General features: G+C 38.1%; 1 protein-coding gene across 2 annotated transcripts in view; it reads right to left on the bottom strand.

Moving 5' to 3' along the window:
• HEATR5B (HEAT repeat containing 5B) overlaps nt 1-19,837 on the bottom strand; it is a 57,626-nt gene that overhangs the window by 3,703 nt on the left and 34,086 nt on the right. The window contains exons 25-35 of one of the 2 annotated variants that reach the window (XM_059827653.1): nt 19,348-19,529; nt 18,177-18,245; nt 15,680-15,859; nt 14,127-14,364; nt 13,238-13,498; nt 12,132-12,259; nt 11,801-11,945; nt 6,654-6,923; nt 4,450-4,674; nt 3,132-3,134; nt 1,753-1,904 (exon numbers count right to left, since the gene is read on the bottom strand). In XM_059827653.1, the coding sequence (XP_059683636.1) occupies nt 1,753-1,904; nt 3,132-3,134; nt 4,450-4,674; nt 6,654-6,923; nt 11,801-11,945; nt 12,132-12,259; nt 13,238-13,498; nt 14,127-14,364; nt 15,680-15,859; nt 18,177-18,245; nt 19,348-19,529 (1,853 nt within the window). The remainder of the gene's footprint in view (nt 1-1,752; nt 1,905-3,131; nt 3,135-4,449; nt 4,675-6,653; nt 6,924-11,800; nt 11,946-12,131; nt 12,260-13,237; nt 13,499-14,126; nt 14,365-15,679; nt 15,860-18,176; nt 18,246-19,347; nt 19,530-19,837) is intronic. The other variant, XM_059827644.1, reaches the window with a different exon arrangement.

Raw genomic sequence — 19,837 nt, 5'->3', positions numbered from 1 at the left:
CTGTCTACATTCTTTAAAGTTTACTCCTTATTAGCTGTTAAGATTATTTGAAATAAGGAGTAAAAGTCTCTTCTTACATGCATGTATAATTCAAATAAGAGTTTTACGACTGCATCTGACAGCCGAATTTCACTCAAGTTTCTTTTATTCCACATATACAATATAAATATTTTAACTATTCTGCATTCACAGAAGTCTACAAAAACTCCTGTGAGGTAAAAATCAGGGCTTCAAAGCGTGTAAGGCACACTCCCGTAAGACTTACCCATTAGCACTGAGAGACAAGTGTCTCTCAACTGAGTTCCCTTGTTGGGGCAAAATGAAATTCAGCTCACCAGCCTTCTGATTATTACTATACATGACATCTAACCTTTCAGACTTTTGCAGGTGGTAACAGTTTCACAAATACTCCTGTATTTCTTATGAGGCAACAGTATTTCTTTAGAAGAGTTTTTTCCATGATCGGTTCAGTGCTTTTAGTACAATCAGTGTAATGCTTTTACTACAAACAGGTGTGTAGTTACCGACCCCAACAATGAGTGGTTTATATTTAGAAAACTAGAACAAACACTCAACAAGTATTACAGAGTACATGTTCTATGCATCAGTGAGAAGAGCGGACACAGACTAACTGCTGTCAATGCATTCTCTGTGAACTACAAAAACAGTACTAAGATCCAGCTCACTGACAGCTTTCCAGCAGGGTGGCGGGCGAAGATGTACTTCTCTCACTAATCCTGTGTTTATACAGAGCTGAAAGAGTATGACATAAAAGTTTCTGCTTGATACAACTGACATTTCCATTCACACACTAAAATTTTAAGTAGCTTTCCACCCAAAGTCAGGCTTCAGAACCAACTGAATTTTACGTCCATACTGGAAAATGCCAGCTCTGCTGCAGAGAAGAATTATCAGTCTAAACAGGATTTTAAATACCTCACTGTGAGCCTAAACACATCAGCATTTTCTGTGTGTTTTTCTTCTCAGGAATCTCTGCAGCACTCGCTTGTGGAAACACTATAGATTTTTCTCTTTAGCTCCCACCTGTAGATTTGTACACCCACTCAAAACAAACTGATGTACACATGGCTGGAACAGTTAAGCTTAACTATACCGTGCATTAGCCTGCTTGAACAAAGTCAGTCCACAACTTTTTAGTTTCCCTGTTTAGTGAGAAAATAATTTAGAAGATAATTCATAAAGACAAACCAAAGGGCAGAAGTGAAATCAGGAGACAGATGATTCACAATCTGTAGATGTTCTCATGGTGACCACAAAATTACATTTTTACACTAAAACTGAGTTTTGTATGAACATGTAAAATAAGCACAGGTTTTGCACAAATAAATATGAAATTCATCAGAAACATGGGCTGTAGTTTTATGTACAGAAAAAGTGGTTTAGTTGCATCATAAAAGATCAGCATTAATGTAGAAATGTCACCACTCTCTGGTAACTAACCTTTTCATTTGCTAAAATTTCACATATCAAAGATTTTTTTCCTTTTAAAAAGCTGCAAGTCAAGAACCTGGCACAAGGCCATAAACACACATTATCAAGAAGCACTTAGTTTGGGTTGTTTTGCTCACTAAAGAGTTTCTATAATGCACTGTTGAAGATTCTGGTTATTTTGACAAGCAGTATCTGCCTCTGAAGTAAAGGCATCACAAAGCATTCAGGAAATACGGTTAATATACCACAATTAGTTTTTCTCAGCTATGTATCATTCACATTCCTATAACATGATCTTACCCAAGGATCACAGGAATTTAATGCACTTTTAAATCTGTTCATACATCCATTTTGTAAAGACTGCACTCCAATTATTTCAGTGCTTGCCGACCAAAGGAAGAGAGCAATAGCTGTAAGTATGCTTACTTCATCAAGAACAGGCTTAGAGGCTTCTGAAAAACAAAAACAAACATGCTGTTAGCTTACACCTAAGAGGGTTTAGATTTATTTAGTAAAAGCCAGTGAACACAGATAAACTCACAAAGAGGAAATAAATTTGCTTGAAATTACTTGCAGCTGCATACATATATGCATCTACTTATTACAGAATCACTTATCATTATTGACTGTGACTGACAAAAAGTTGGGCAACTCTATTCTAACAGTTGTTTTAATAAAGTAAGTCAAACTTTCTGAAATTTAAATATCAAGGAAAAAAGCCATCACCCACACTTTCTCTGACCAAGTAATATTTTTTGTTTTCAACGTGTAAACCAAAGAGGAAAATTTATTTTTTAGATCTTTTCCTCATTAAAAAATATACTTCACTTTTTTTTTCCCCCCCTCTCTTCAGCTCACACAGCAGAGTAAGAAACTGATATCCAGCATGGCAACAACCAACAACTTTTACTCAACATGAGGTTTCACGTAACAGACTAGCTGACCTGACAGCTACCTGTCACCAGTAAGAACAGTCCTACCTTAACCTTTCCTTCTTTTCAAACAGTCTGTATTTGCCATTGTCGTCATTTTTTTCCTTGCACAAGCTCTGTCTTCACAGATCTCATTCATGAATTTACATCAACAGGAAAAAAATTATATTTATATGTAATTATTATAATATATATAGAAACTACTGTTCTGCTGGTTTTGTTGGCCAGATTGGTTCTGCTCTCTCTTGAGAGGCACAAAGAAACAGCAGATACATAGTCAGCAAAAAGACAAACAGCATGACTGGCCTTTACAGATGTCAGCTAGTCACTCGATTGGCTTAGCCATGATGTGAAACCTCACTGCAAAAAACTACTCCAAGCATTTTAAGTGACAATTTTTTTTACTTTTTTATATTTTAAATTTGTTTAAATTTTACTGAATTACGGGACTTGAAATCGTATGCAGTAGACCTTGCTTAGATTCTTGTGTGTGTGATGTGTCCCACTCCACAAAAGGTTGTAAAGAAAAACATACACTCTTGCAAGAAACCGAGAAAGATTTCTGAAGTCTGCAAAAAAAGCCTAAAGCCAGTAATGTTTCTGGAAAGAGGGACTGGGAAATCTTTACAGTCACAAAAGGCTGGAAGACAGGAGCTGATGTGACAAATCAAATTAGAAGTTTGACTTGGTTAACACAAATCTACTGATCCTTCCCCTTCAGACATTTTCAGGATCATTTGCAATTACCTACTTGCTCCCTCTCTCACATGAGTAACTCCATTCAAGCCTCTCTTCAGTCTCTATAAGTGGCTCCTTGGGGGTGTAATGGGATGGTTTTTGGCTGAACTACCATTATGCAAATGACAATTTTTTGTGCTCTCTTGCTAACTACACAGCTGAGACTGTACATCTTTTTTTGCTTTTCAAAGGGCAAGGTGAAGTACGAATGGGAACCAAGAGAACTAGTCTGCAGTTCTCTAGAGACACAGTAGACATCCTGCTGGTGGGTAACAGATTTTTTTGTTTTGGCAGGGGTAGGATTTTTTTTCTGACCACTGAAAGCTTGTAACAGTATTGTGAATATTCTACTCCAATGTGAACCTTGCCACAATTATCCCTTGCTGTCTTCACACTCATTCACTTTAACACTCACTGTCATTAAGACCATATAAATTGTGTCAGCAAATGCTTAAAAAGATACACTGATTGCCATTTTCCTTGCGGTTTAATTCAGGTGTCGAGTCCATGTACAGTACTGAACAATTACAGTTTCAGTAAAGAGATCAGTTCCTCTACAAAGACTGTTTTGGCAACTAAAATCTCCTTTCCTTTAAACTAGCAGGTATTTTGTGGAAAGAGGAAAAGGAACAGTGGAAATGATAGTTTGCTCAGGCCTTGCCAACATGTCTAGAGTTGCCAGTAGTCACGGAAATTGAGGCATAGTCCAGGAAGTAAAGTGAATTCAGCTTGGACCTCCTTTAGGTTTTACTTGTGAGACATTCAGCAGATGTCAGAAAGACTGATCGATATCAGAAGGTAGTTTTCCAAGTTCCAGAAACAAGTCACTAGTTGAAACGATGAAGACTGGTAAGGTCAGCCTGAGGAAAATCTAAAGCATGAAATAATCACATCCTAATGGGATTCAAAATGGAAGAGGAAAGTCTGAACTAGTACAGAAAAACACCCTTTGGAAAGAACCTGAGAGAGGGGCGGCTGCAAGATGAATTGCAAAAGGCAAAATTTCTAACAGGAGGTTATGATCAATATTGTCAAAGAAAACAGACCAACAAGGACAAATCTGGGATAGGAACTCCTGAGATGTAACTCTATTTTCTTAAAGCCAATGCTGTGCTTGTCTTCCACACACCTATTAAGTAACTCTAATTAGTTATGCTGTGTGCACTCAGGTCTTCTTGTAAAATTGAAATGGGAAGCAATTCGTCTCCACTTTCTATCACCAACCCTCAGATGTGAAGCCTATTAAATTATAGGCAGATACAATACTTGCCTTTTCATTACAGGAAAACCCAGTTCTCTAACTCTCCTGCACTGGGAAACCACTTACCAGGTTGAGAGTATTCCAAGATAGATGCCAGAGTGCTGCGGATAAGACCCGTCCATTGTTTCTGAGTTTCATCAGTCTTGACTGTTGGAAGAGTAACAATAGTTTTTATCCCTTGAAGGGCTGCACTGACTGGAGGTGGGACCTGATTATCTGCTGATTTTACTGCTGTTTCTTTCAATACTCTTGTAATCAGAAACAGGATAGTGGGTAAGACTGTCATACATCCTAAAAAAAAAAAAAGGCACAATATAATTTCTGAAGTTAATTCCAACAAGTGTCATAGATAACCTCTTTAGCTTTCCCAATATGGGTATGTATATGGCTAGGAGACAAAGGAGACACCAAGATAAACTGCAATTCAGGTAACAAGTGATGTGTGCCATTCAGTATTTTATCACCAAATTCATTCATCAATACTACTGAAGTGTATCGTAACAGAAGTCATACAAGCCAACACTTAAAATGTTGCTGTCAATTCAGGAATGATGATTCAGCTATTTAAGTTCTGCCCTACATCGCATGTGATACATGGTATTTACCATATTGAACACATCCAGATTGTTAAATATCTTAAAACAGGATCTGCGTATATTGGTCAAGTAACACATAACCTGACTTTAGACACATGGGAACTTTATTAGAAGGAATTTCAATAACACATGTAGACTTTAAGCCTCTGTAGGACTGAAAGAAGGGTGCTATTGGGTTTAGGCGTGTAATATCAATCTACAGCTAACTTCAGACAGCCCAGTTTCTTTCCATATCTTTTCTATGCCTCATTTTCCCCACATCTGTGGAAACACAAATCCCACCATTTTCCTACTTCTGGGAATGCTGTGAGGATAAATACACAAAAGTAGAATAATTATGACTGAAAGGGACTGCTGGAGGTCATCTAGTCCAACCCCCTTTTTCAAAGCAGCAGTTCTTCTAGATCAGATTGCCCAAGATCTTGTCCAATGGAGACTGCAAGATGCTCATGTTTTAAAGAAAGAGGAAGAAATATAAAAAAACCACTCAGTCACAGAAAGTGATGAATTCTCTTTGTTCACAGTTTCCCTTACATCCAAAGGCTTGATTAACACAAATGTATCCCTCCCCCACCCCCAGCTATCAGCTGGCTACATCTTCTGGATGAGAAAAAAAACCCAACTCTAGCAGTCTCTGTAGACTAACAATAGTTTCTGAGCTACTTTCACTGGTCACTTGCCAAATGCTGGGAATCATGCCTTCACTCCAGTCAACACAGAAGTAGTACTATTATGCTTTTTGCCCATCCTCCCTTCCCCTGCCTGCACAGCCCCCCCACCCCCCCAAAAAAAGGATGGGGGGGAGGAAAAAGAACCAGGAATCAAATAAAAACAGTGCAGAACTCCAGATCTGCTCAAAATCTACTATTTTTTAAAGAATTGTAAAACATAAATTGTCCATTTGAAGACAGCTCGTGTTGTGTTCTGAGCATGACTTTGTCCAAATATGTTCTTTACCATGCATCTCATTTAGGGGCGAATCTCTAAAATGTCGTATCTACGTCAGTGTGTGAAACTTCCCAAAGATCCACCAGTCAACCCCTAAGCAATTTGTTCTCTGAAAAGCAAAACTCAAAAAGCACAGCTTCCCATGCAATTGCGTCCTTTACCCCTGAACTCCACTCAGTGCAATTACCCTAGTTTACACATATCCTTTGTGACAGTCTCCCTGGGCAGAAGAAAGCTCCATTTAGTTTACAGTCACATTTGGGATGACTGACAGCCAACGGCTGCAAAACCAGTGTACTACAGCTGAACTGTGCTCTGTTTTCCTCAGTAGGATTCTCTTTTCATCCAGCTGCTGCTTTTCATGAACTTCTCAGGAATTTAATTATCTCCAAAATGTCTATGTTCTTTTACAATATGATTAAAATTGGCCAAAAGGCTTCAAAATCATGAAAAAAGGAAGGTAAAAAATCAACAATAAAATCATAGTGATATAGAGCTCATTTTCCAACAAACTTGCAGCACACATGCAAATTTAAAATCAAATCATTTCCTTGACGTTGCTCACTGAAAAAGCCTGAATTCTTAATTTATTTTAGAACCTGAACGTACTTTTCAATACCTTAAAGTATCCTGTAAAAATATATTAACAGTTTACTTTTATCATCATATGCTCACTACGCTTCCCCTACAGTAACCACTCATACATATTTTGTTACAATACCTTACCTGCTGGAGAACACAGAGAAGGCAGCTCAGACAGTATAGTGACAGTGGCAGCCACAAGACGAGCACTTTCCTCAGAGAGGTGGGATTTGGCAGCAACGTGACTTGGAGAATCTGACACTTTTGAAGTCAAATGGGGCATGTGCCGTACTAGGATAAACATGAGCAATTCCATGGCTGCAAAGACTAGAGATTTTCCGGGCACAAGACCACCACTCTCACCTCCCTCTCCTAAAGCAAGAGGATTTTCTTTTTCCCCAATATCATCTTCATCTGAAAAAGAAGGAAAGAAATGCCTGAGGAGACAATTAAGACAGATCCCATACCAAAGATTACGTGAAATGCTCTTTAAAAAAAAAAATTAAAAATCAAGAATAAAAACTTGCTTCAACAGTAAGATATGAAAAACATGGCTCATATCAAACTAAATATGTTTTAGTTAGAATGACTTAAACAGGTTTAAAATGTTTTAGAAGTATTGTGATTGCACCAATACTTACTAAAAATCCATCCAGAACTAGAAAAAAAGTAGTCATACTTACACAAAATAAAAATTTACTGATTGTAAAATTAACAACAATGACTGCCAAATAAATAGGCATGACAATATTTTTTTAATTTAATGGCTATTAATTTAATGTTCCACCCTGACAAAATCTTATTTTGGCCTAAATTGATTATGAAATAAGAGAACAGAAAAGCATTGTAGGATTCTATGTCTGACTTCATGATTTCAGTGCATTCAGTTCAAAAAGTCTCTTTTGAATGGCAGCTTGGCCAGCTGCAGTCTTTCCTTCTCCCATTAAACAGCAACAGAGATTCAGTAAGTCAAAGCTGGCCTGAACTACCCCTGTGGAGCTCCTATGAATTTAAATGATTGCTAGTGTTATCACATTCACTGATTTGAAAAATGCAACTTACTGAGCCTACAGTAAACAATTCCATTAATTCATATGAAGGAACAGAGCTTGCATTTTTAGCTGTGCTGGTTCCTCAAATTCCAGCAAAATCCCCTCTCTGTTTTTATGTGGAAAACGGGCAAAAGCTAACAGTTGGGTTTTTTTCTCAACAGTATATTGTGCTAGACTAAGATGGTAGTTTTCCTTAGTAAGAGAACATTCTTTGGGTTTTACTTTACTTCTCTCAGGTAAAAGAAAACATGGCAGACCTAACCTAACCAGATACCAATGAACTATTTGCCAGGTTGCCACTTGGAAACTAATTTATCTGGCAAAGATGAAAACAGTACATCCAATGTGAGATTTTTAAAGAACTAGTAAAGGGATTATTGAACAGGAAGATGCTCTGTTAAAAGGAAGAGGTTACTGAAAGTACCAGCTTTCAGACTGATGCTAATACCCTTATCAAGGATATTCTTACATAAAGTAGAAATAATCTAACAGAATATGTTGATGAAAAGCCTAAGTAAAACATCAGAAGCTGAAGTATCATACCAGAAGAAGTGGGGATAAAAGAAGAATTATTTTTACTAAATCAAGGCCAAGTATAGGAACAGGATTTAGGTGTAACAACTCATCAGAGAATCTCAGAAAAATTTAAGTTGAAAGGGACCTCCATAAGTCATCCAAGTCCAATCTCCTGTTCAAAACAGGGCCAACTTGAAAACTAGAGCAGGTTGCTCAGGGCTAGTCCAGTTTTGAGTATCTCCAAGCATGGAGATACCACAACATGCCTGTTCTACTGCCTCACCACTCCTGTGGTGACAGATTTTTTCCTTGTATCCCATCTGGATTTCCATTGCTGCAACTTGTGTCTGTTGCCTCTTGTCCTTCCATCACATGCCTTTCAGAGGAGGCTGGATTGGTCTTCTCTTTAAATCCCCTTTAAGAAGAGGGATTGCTATTCTGTCCCACGTTAACTCTCTCTTCTGCAGACTAAACAAGTTCAGCTCTCAGCCTCCTCTCACATGTCACATACTTTACCCGCCTGAGCAGCTTAGTGGACCTCCACTGGACTTCCTTCAGTTTGTCAACATGTCTCTTACTCAGGAGGAGGGGGAAGGGTGAAGAAAACTAGACGCTGCTCCAGATGCATCTTCACAAGCTCAAGTTGAAAGGAAAATCATATCCCTTAATCTACTGGTCATGCTTTACTAATGCAGCCCAGTAACAGAGTCTTCAGCATTGCATAGGCACACCACAGATTCACATTCAACTCATTATCCAACAAAGCTGCTATGCAGTCTGTCAGCTCTCCAGCCTATAGCAATGAATAGCGTTATTCCATCTCAAATGCAAGATTTTGCATTTGTCTTTGCTGAACTTCAGCAAGCTCCCAGTCCTGCAGCTCAAGATTCACCTGAAAGGTAGCACTGCCCTCCAGTGTATCCACCACTTGCACAATTTGGTATCATCCACAAATTTGCTGAGGGTGAATTCTGTCCTATCATCCAGGTTGCTAATGACAATGTTTAACAGTAGCAGACCCAATACTGAACTCTAAGGAACACCAGTTGCAACCAGCTGCCAGTTAGACTTGAATCACCCAACTCCATTCAAGCACAGCAGTCCAGCCAGTTATTCTCATACTTTTCAGTCCACATCTCCCCAATTTGACAATGATACTATGGAGTACTTGGTCAAAAGCCTTGCAAAGTCAAGGTAAACAATACACACCACCCTGCCTTCATCCAAAGCCAGCTATTTCATCACAAAGGGTCATTAGGCATTATTTGTCCTTGGTAAGTCTGTGCTCACTATTTCAAATTACGTTCTTCTACTTCATGTACTCAGAAGTGGTTTCCAAGGGAATTTACTCCAAAATCTTTCAACACAGAGTAGGCTTTACTGGCACATAGTATCCCAAAACCCGCCTCATGTCTTTACTTTTGGAAGTTAGACATAGCATCTACTTTTTGCTATTCATTGGAAAGCTTTCTTGAGCACCACAGCTTTTCAAAGATGACTGCAGAAGCCTTAGCATGTCATCAGCCAGCTCCCTCAGATGCATCCCATCTGGTCCCAGGGTATATCCAGCTCTTACCTAAGCAGTCCCTAACCTGTTGCTTATCTACTGTAGGTAGCAATTCTCTCCCCTAAACTTGCTCACTAGACACAGGAGGACTAAGCAAAGAATATAATAGTGCCTCAGTTCAAGCCCCACCCCCCCCGCACCCGACATGTTTTGTTGTTAGATCACCCAATCCATTCAGCAGCAGGTCCAAATTTCCTTGGTCTTTTTGCTGCCAACATATTTATAAAAGCCCTTCTTGTCACACCTGATATTCATCACCAGTCTCAGCTCCAGCCAAATCGTGGCTTTACTAATTCCATTCCTCCATACCTGAGCAGACGTCTTCAATAGCCTTCCTGGGCAGTCTGCCCCCACTTCCACCATCCATACACCTCCTTGCCGCATTTGAGCTCAGTCAGAAGTTCCCATTCAGCCAAGTCAGCCTCCTGCCATGCCTGTTTGGCATCCTGCTCTTTTGAATGAGCTATATTTTGTCACTGAAGATGAACCATCTCTTTCCTTTGCCCTTCTGGGAAGCTTACAAGAAGATCTTGTCTGCAAGCTCCCTGCACAAGCCCAAGTCTGCTAAGTCAGGCCAAAGCTTTTGCTCTGCTACTTGCTTTCCTTATTTCCCTCAGGATCATGAACTCCACTATCTCATGTCTGCTACAGCCACAGCTATCATTAACGTTCTTTACTATTTCTTCTGTATTAGTGAGGAGTAGATCCACTGAGCACCTCCCTTATTTGGACTGTCCAGCATCCGGACTGAAAAAACCTGTGCCTCATACACTTCTGAAAGCTTCAGATTGTTAGCATCCTCCAGTATTGCCCTTCCAGCACATGTCTGGATGGTAAAAGTCTCTCATGAGACTCCCATAGCCTGTGATTGGAAGGCTTCTTCCAGTTGGTTTAATACAGCTTCACCCACTTCCTCTTCTTGATTAGGCAGCCTGTGGCAAACAAGGAAAGAGTTCCTGACTGGTATCACCCTTCACTTCCCCTTAGTGGTATCAGGTCTGACCTGTCAAAGCGGGATGGCTGGCCCAGATACCTACCCTGACACCTTGTTCCTCTTCTCCTCTTGCCAGATCTCTACAGTGTTCTCCAACTGGATGTCTGGAGATAAAGCCTTTTGTTGCTGGAAGTCACAATCTTGCAGCCTCCACCTTTGTGGAAGTCCCATCCTCCAGGGCCATACTGCAGCACAACCTATAGCTAACCCTCCTTCTGTGACACATGGGGCTTGGGCTCCTGCACCTGCAGGATCTCTGTGAAGAACACATCATTCTTCTATTTGCCTTTCCTGACACTACACAGTCCGCTCACCTTCACATGCATTTCCTTCACATGTCACAGTGAGACCAATGCCACCTCCAGCCCTGGTTGCACAAACAAGCACCTGGAGGACAGTCACATCAGGACCTTCATCTGAATTTCAAGCCAGGTCATTAGACCTCTGACGTGCCAGAGGTGATAGTTCATCAGTCAGCAGACTGTGTCTTGCTGTATGTCACTGCCATCATTACGCTAACTCGAGCAGTCTTGTACAGTCTTGAGCAGCACTTCTGGGCTGCATGAGCATGCCTTTCCACGCCAACTGCCTTGCTCCTGCTTGCACACACTGTTCCCAGAGCTCCTGGTTGCTGACACGCCCTGAATGTCAGTGAAATAAGAACGCAAGTCTGCTCCACTTCCTGGCAAGATCTCCCCGGCAGGCAACTTTTCATGCTGGTTCCATTAACAGTTCACTGACCTCATGAATGCCAGTTGTGCCAGGGATGCACCACAAGACCCTACCATTGGGGGCTGAACCATTAAACTTCAGAAAAAAAGGTAAATTAAGTGCTAGGAGAAAATAATGAAACTGAACAAGGTATTAGTAAGACCTTAAGTGGTGTGCTGGGTATAATTTTCACCACCATATTCAAGAAAAACGAATGAAAACCATGACATGAAAAGAATAACCGCTGGAACGATCAGAGGAAGAAAAACCACATCTTACAAGAGTTAAGAAATCAGCAGGTAAGATTATGAATACATCAAAAGTATCTGTGGAATACACAGCATTTTCCTCCTCACTTTAACCATACTCTAATGTATTTGAGTTCCTTTCCCAATACAAAAACCTGTTGCTTATTTACTCTGCAAAGTAAGCCGTGTTTTCAAAATCTTACTTAGGGTGTTCCTTTTTTCCTGCAAATAATCTTGAGCTGCTCTTACTATCTGCTGGACAACTCCTGTGACCAATAGCTGGACTGAAGGAGGATCCCAGGTCAGGAGGAGTCGGTGAAGCACACTCAAGAGTTCAACACCAAGGAGCTACAGTAAAACAAAATACATATTAAAAAAATTAAGTAGGACTTAACAATTCCTAATTGTTATGTCACTTGCTTATGATGAGCAAACACTTTTCTCATGCAAAAATAATTACAACTTTTGTAATCACCACAGATGAAAGACCAAGACCTAGAAAATGCTGATTGTTACAACATGCTCGTACAGTACCTGATCCTCTGCAATATGGATCCTGGCACAAGGGGAATCCAATAAAGTATGAAGTGCTTGTAAACAAGACGTAACATGCTCAACAGGCTCTTCAGGTCGTGGGGAACACAAAAACTGTATACTAACACCTGAAAAGAGCAACAATTAAAAAGAATGTTCACATCATCATAAAATCAAGTTTTCTTTTTTAAATTTCATTGTAAGTATAGCAGGTTCTTAACAACTTCAGAAAGATACATGTTTTTCTCAATTCTTCTTCCTTTAAAGGAAAAGAGAGTTTATGTATTAGAAATAGCAGAATTGTATTTGCTTTCTCTTCTGCATCGTGTCTTCCTCAAAATTTGGCAGGGAAAATAATAAACAGTGAAACAGTGACAGCAAGCAACTTAGATTACTGAATGAAAATCCATACTTTCTTCTAAAGATCTCCAAGTCAGACTTCTGAATCCTTCAATTGTAAATTGAGTTTTATTTTATTGAACACTTTTAAATGTAAAGATAGCTGAGATCAAGTTAAGCCTCAAAAATTATGCAATATTCATATTATACATATGGCACTTAATTTTGGTTTTAAATATCTGTATATCTCGGCAAACTCTTGGCATTCCTCAGAATAAGTGATCACATCCACCTCTTAAAGCTGTTATATGACAAAGGGAAACAAACAGTGAGCACTACTCACAGATGAAAAACTGATGCAAAAGCTACTTCATGTGACTTGTCAAATATGAGTCTCTACTGAACTGTGTTTTTATGAGGGTGTGTATTTTAATTAATCTTACAGCTTTTGTGCTTTTGAAACATAACATTTTATATGACAGCATAGAACAGTTCCTACTCATTTTATTAAATTACATAAATAAACTACATACACAACTTGTCTATAAAAAATCACAATAATCACAATGACAAATATTCTGGTAAAGCTATAAAGAACACAGACAGCAGAAAGATACAGAGAGAAGGAGACATATTTCAAAACATTACTGTTCAGACATGTGATGCATTTTAAAAATCCCAGATTTCAAGCAAAGTATCTTTTCTTATTCCCATACCATTTCATACCATAATGTGCTGGTACTGAACTCTAAACTTGTAACTCTTACCCAAAAATAAGTGCATTCGATCTTTGTTTATCTCCAGCAAAGATTTAGTGGTAGGTGGAGTTCCAGGTGTCTGGTTTAACATAATGGATGTAGCACGTTTCTGTGAATTGGGCATTGCTGCAGCAGTCTCTTCTGTTGACTCTGAAGTGTTAAAGCCAGTACTGTTTAGCCAAATTGCCACTGCATGTAGTATGGGAGCCCAGGAGTTTCGGTAATGCAGTCTAGCTGTATCAATTGTTTCTGGAGTATAAAATGCTCCCCCTGTTAAATTAGCAAACCAAAGGTAAATTCTGAAATTCTCTGTAAAATAATAGCCAAAAAGCACATACTCTAAATCTATTAGTTTATTTACTCTGGGTGTATTTGATCATGTACATATTCAGATGTAATCCTTGTTAGTGACAGTGTATCCCAATTCTCTGTGTGAAGGAGCAACATTAGCACCTCTCACAAGAAAGTGCAATGGCCACGTTGGAACAGTAAGCAGAAAGCAAGAAAGGCAGGCAAAGTCTGCAGCATTTTTCATACAGAACACTCACTCTTAAGTCGGTAAAATATGACAGTATCCTGTCTAATCTCAAGGGCTATGTTTCTCTTATAGTAAACATCTTTTTGCATTTGCTATCGTAGTATTAGAGGTGTAAAAGTATTCTTAATTCTACAAAGACATGGTTTTAATGATCTCTGTGATTCAGATAAAGAATATCTTCATTGCAGATTGAAGGGAAAAAGCACACTCAAACTTCAAGCATTCCTATTACACATAGGCAGAAATTTATCACTTGCATAAAAAACATGCCTGCCAAATAATTTATAGAATAATTTTAAAGTCTCAGCTAAGGGTTTCTTTCTGGTTTTGACAACAACACAAAAAAACTCCAGTGCTTACCATCTGGTGGAAGCTGGGTAGCAAATTCAGCTGGTAAAGTTAAAAGAGCATAATCTTTCAGTGCAGCTAACCAGAGACGGCTAAGTGCAGGTAGCTCAGGTTGTACAAGTGTTATCAAACTGTCTGGTGGCAACTCATCTATAGTACCGAAATCATCCTCATCCTCCTCTGTGCTCTTTAAAACACATTTTGGTTTGGTCTCTGCTTCCTTCTTAATTTTCATGGCAACAACGTACACCTAGAAGAAAAACAGATATGAAAGTACATGCTGTGAGATCCTAAAAAGAAAAAAAAGCAGCAGCCTTTCCCATGTGAAAGTAACAGATTCCATACACAGATGACTTGCCGGAAAATGACTGGGAAAACGAGACTTGCAATACAATTACCTTTTATTTAAATATTTTTTCTTTTATTTCTACCAGTATGTAACACTTAGGGGCATAAATGGCACTTTCCTAAAACAATCTGTCTACACACATTTTCCTAAAGAAGTGTCAATTACTGCTGCTCTACACAGACGTTGATTTAAATAACTGATTTCATTAAATCAATGCATCCTTATTGCAAAGATGTCCTTGACCTACATTAAGTGCTACTAGATAAATTAGAGTAATTGCCACTTTCTGGGAGCAGATTAGGTATCATAATGAAATAAAAATGGCTTTAAATGTGTTACATGAGTACAAGAACATTTATATATTTGTCTTTGATAGATGCTACAAGAGGATAAATGGAATTTCAAAAACTTAGATAAATATGGGAATAAGCAGAAATATCAGAAGAATACAGTAAAAATAAACATTTTTAGTAAAGAAATACAATAGAAGTAAGTGTCTTCACACAACAGATGTTCCATATCAAAGCTGAAAATTACAGTATGGGGTGATTAACATTACACAGCTGAAATGTTAATACTTTCCTTTGTAATTTCAAAAGTAAATTCCAAGAAAATTTAATGGAAAAAAACCCCAAACCTTAAAGTACTACGCTAAAAGAAACCCAAATACTATTTGTGTAACTATATGTAGAGTATTTTGTAGAGTATTGTGTAATTAACGTAGAGTAACATTTCAGGAAGCAAGGCAATGTATTAGTGTTAACTCTGTCTTTTGTAAATAGTTGATTTGTGGTATTCCAGCCATTCCCCAACAATATCTACATTAAGCTTGTAATTTATTGTGAACACTTTGACAAACTCCTAGCTAATTAACTGCAATATTTTACCAGAATGTATTTTAAGGTTGTTTGGGGTTTTTTTAAGTTTAAGAACAGTAAGATGGGAGGAAAATCAAAACCTGATAGGGTATGAATGTGTATTTTAATCTAAAAAAGTGCAGTAAAAAAAAGAACAATCAAGCATCACTAAATATGGATTGACAGAATGGCAGAAAAAGGAACAGAGAAAGATAAGAGATGAAAATGTCCCAGGACTGGAACCGCAATAGATAAGGAGGAGGGCAAGGCTCACTGGCTGAACAGCCAGTGAGGTGTGAGGCTGCTATTATGCTGCAAAAACTTTTCAAACTTTTAAATATTTAATGGTCAATGTTTACCTCAGCCCACGCTTTCAGAACTGCAAGTTTTTCCATAGTAGTCGCACTCTCTCGGTAAAGCTGGCTAGAAGATCCCTTTCCTGCTTGCACTTTATCCAGGGAAGAGACGAGAAGGTTGTGAACTCGGCGGAGGTCGTTCAGGTCACTTACAACCCCACTTCCTATCCAAGCACTACATACCTAGACAACAAAGTTTAGGATCATTCTAAACTAGCAAAAAACCCAAGAATCTTGTAAATGAAAAAAAAAACCAAAAAACCCCCCAAAAAAACCCTGTAAGAAAACAAAGCCCAAAACAACCACCACAAAAAACATTATCAGCTCTCCTCCTGCTTAATATCAAAAAATCTGAGATTTTCCTTTTTCTTCTCCCCACCCATGATAACAGAATTGCTCAGGTGAGTGGTTACAAAGGCTGTATTTGGAAAGCATACTACAATGGAACTTAATAGATACATGGAAAAATACTTAATATAGTTTTTAATCTTCCATAAATAGGTAATAAAAAATTTTGTGTTCTGTTCTGAAGTATCTGGTCAAATCATTCAAGTAATGGGTCACTGCATTCACTGTGAAGAATACATTGGACAGCAATCACAATAAAAGTACATCTTTAAAAACCCACACCTCTCAAATTATATATTAAGGCTCCATACTAATGAGAAGCTTTCAAGAACATTAATGTCAAGAAAACACCAAGAAATGAGTGAGAGAAAAATATTTAAACAACTGGGCTCTGATCTGGAACCAACAGTACCATATTCTGAACAATCAATACCAGACGTGGTGGACAGACAGTTGGGTGTCTCCCCACTTTTCTTTTCTTTTGAATTAAATGGACCCAAACAGATACTTAAAATCCAAACATCATACATGATCAGCTCGTCCTGTCTAGTGCTATACATTGACATTCATCCTCTGAAACACATTCATGCCCAGACATAGCACAGGCAATAGAAGAATTCTGGTGCAGCTGCTTTTCTACAAAAAGAAAAAGGGACAAATACTTCCAGAAGAGCTGCCTTTATTCTAGTGGTGATGCTACAATTTATTTATTTTGCTTTTAGAGAACCAGTTTCATGAAAGCCTTGGGAAAGGGCCTCTCATGATCTGGAACGATGGACATATTTGAAGTAAAGCGAACACACAGAATTTTCTAAGTGTCCTGAAGGTGCACAGGACAAGGCTGTTGAAAGATCTGTCACAAATCCGTAACTCATTTACAATAGTACTAAGACCAGCTTCACTCCTGTTTTTTGGCAAGTCAACAGCTGTTTCAGTAATGACGTAAAACTGTAACAACATCAAACTCATTCAGTGCAGCTCATCTGGCTGCCCAGGGAGGTGGTGGAGTCACCATCACTGGAGGTGTTCAAGGAACATGTGGACGTGGCATTGTGGGACATGGTTTAGTGGGCATGGTGGTGTTGGGTTGATGGTTGGACTTGATGATCTTACAGGTCTTTTCCAACCATAGTGATTCTGTGATCTCTGTCCACATACATCTAGTGAGTGACTTAAATACCAAAACCTAATCTCCAACCACTGGATCCTGTAAGTGCAAACATCCACTTTGAAACTAGTTGAATAGGGAAGATTTTGACAAGTTACAAAGAATGCTACATGTTTTCACAAACTGCCTCTTCACCTAGCTTTAAATGGAGACACTTCCCATAAGGTAAGATGAGCATATTCTTTCCTATGTATAGATAGGAAATTATGCTATATTTGATCTACCCTTACAAGTTTTGCTGGAAATTAAGACTACAAAACAACACCACAAAATCACAGTCCTGCTGGACTAAGATTTACTAAACAAAACTCGCACAGACAAAATTATTGTATTAAAACTGACGTGTGCATAGCTAATTAAACTGCTGCTTTAAACTACAGTAGTAATCTAGCTGTGTAAACCACATACCAGATGCTGCTACAGCTATGTTGCCAATAGCGGATTTAAACTACAGTAGCATGAGATCATACACAAGAAAACACACAAACACACACACACAAAAATCTTTCACCGAATTTTCACTGAGAGGTTGTTACTATGACTGTAATGAGAATGCTCAGAGCTTCTAAAATCTAAACCAGTATATTAATCTGAATGAAATTTTAGTGTTTAAAGGCAAATTATCAGTAAGTCGAATATTTGATTAGACTGAGGCATCTCAGTAAATATACTACTATTGGTCTCATTAGGCAAGTTTGGGTTTTTTCTTGGTTTTTTTTTTCTTTTAGCAACAAATGCAGAATTGACATGGAAAGAATTAGTTTCAGAAAAACTAAATATTTTCTGATGTGGCTCCCAAAAAGGACTTTTGCACTTCTGAGGAACAAAATATATTACTAGGAGACTCAAAAGATGTTGCAAAACTATCACGGACTAAGTTTACAAAATTTTCCAGCCATTTGCTACTACTTCCATTCTGCATCCTTCTTCCAAAAAGAAGGGAAATCAGTTTGGCTTATACTATCTGAACATTTTCCTCTGTACCTGGCAGGCCTTTGCAGTTATATCAGATGGTGTATCTTGGGAAAAAGCTGGCCTCAGAGCAGCTCCAACCTGTTTATAGGAAGACAAATAAAATCCAGCTAAAACAATAGTGACACAACATTCTTCATCTCACATTGTTTAAGGCTCAAGCAAATATACAGAACAAGCAAGACAATATTGTAAATTTTGGCCTTAGAGTTACATCCCAAACTTATCCTTGTTGTCTAGCAGACTGTTGCAATAGTATTCTTTAAACAACAACAAAAAAGTCCTACACTAGTTTTTTTCCTGCTTGCCCATTGCTTTTTTAAGCCTCAGCTACCTTTGCCAAATAAGTGTTATTATCTTTCTTCTGTTAATGAGTATCCTTTTAATAATGAAAATATTACAGGTGCAATTTATGCTAAGGCTCAAAAAGCCAATGACTTTTTGATGTCCAAAGGAATAATGAGGTGAAATCAAATGTTTATGGTTCGATTTGCATCAAGTTCCCAAAATGACAAATACTGACAAAAAAGCCTTTTAGGCAGTTGTTATAAGGCAGCATTTTTCAGAAACAAAAGGAACCAAGTCAAAGAGACAGAAGCAATGGTTACAGGACTGCAGAAAGAAGAAAAAGGCAGGAAGCAAAAAGTAAGAAAGCCTGCCTTTAAAAAGTATTTGCAAAGATCTTGAAGACACAGTGAAGACAAAAGAGGTGAAAGAGTTAAGCTAGGCAACAAAATAAAGCAGTAATACCTCAAAATAAATCTTCAACTGCCCACCTCCCATTCCTATACTTTTGCAGTTTTCACTTAAACAGAAGTATATTCATTAATTCCCAAGAAAACAGATTTATTAGACTCAATCTGGAACTGAATCAGCGTTATTTTCCAATTCCTAATTCTACAAATGAAATGCCACTCTTGCCAAAAATTAAATGTAACTTGTAATATTTGGCTTTCAAGAATCAATAGCTACTGAATTTTTAAATTTTGTCAGCTAATAAATTGTAATAAATAGGAAGAGCTACAAAAATAAATTCTGAAGAGGTAAATGAAAGTGTCTTCGGTACATTTTCACACACCAAAATCTCTTCACAAGTCTTTTGAAGTTACAAAATGTTCTCAAAGCTAATACTGGCATATTGGCATAAATACACAATTTCCTGAACTTATAAAGGAGGTCTCACATTAGCCTGATACTGCTCCAGTATCACATGGCCTGGAAACTCTGGCTCAGGAACTGATGCAAATTTCTTGATAATGTCTTCAAGAGCTTGAAGACCCGCCATTCGTAATTGGTTGCTGTGATCAGTCGCAGCCATGAATGCCATTCGAATAAGGTCAGAAAGATGGAGTACTAAGAAGTCATCTTAGAACAAAACAGAAAGAACTATTTAGTAACTTAAAAGTTAGCTAACATGACAGATATTTGTAACGTTTTCCTCATTGACATGTACAAATTTTACCTATTCTTTTTCAAAGGTCCACATTTAGCATATGGAAGAAGGCAGGAAAGAATGTAACCCATTTTTCCTTCCTTTTTTTTTCCTCCCTTAAAGTGATACAAGGGCTTTTATTCCTATGACAAACTTAAAAATTAAGCACAAATTTCAAACAATACTATACACAGAAATTGCACTGAATAGAGTATGTAAATGTGGCTGAGTAGCTTAGAGG

Source organism: Gavia stellata, chromosome 2, assembly GCF_030936135.1.
Source record: "Gavia stellata isolate bGavSte3 chromosome 2, bGavSte3.hap2, whole genome shotgun sequence".
Classification (NCBI taxonomy): domain Eukaryota; kingdom Metazoa; phylum Chordata; class Aves; order Gaviiformes; family Gaviidae; genus Gavia; species Gavia stellata.
Note: the sequence above shows the minus strand (reverse complement) of the source record. Positions and strands in the feature narration are given on the sequence as shown.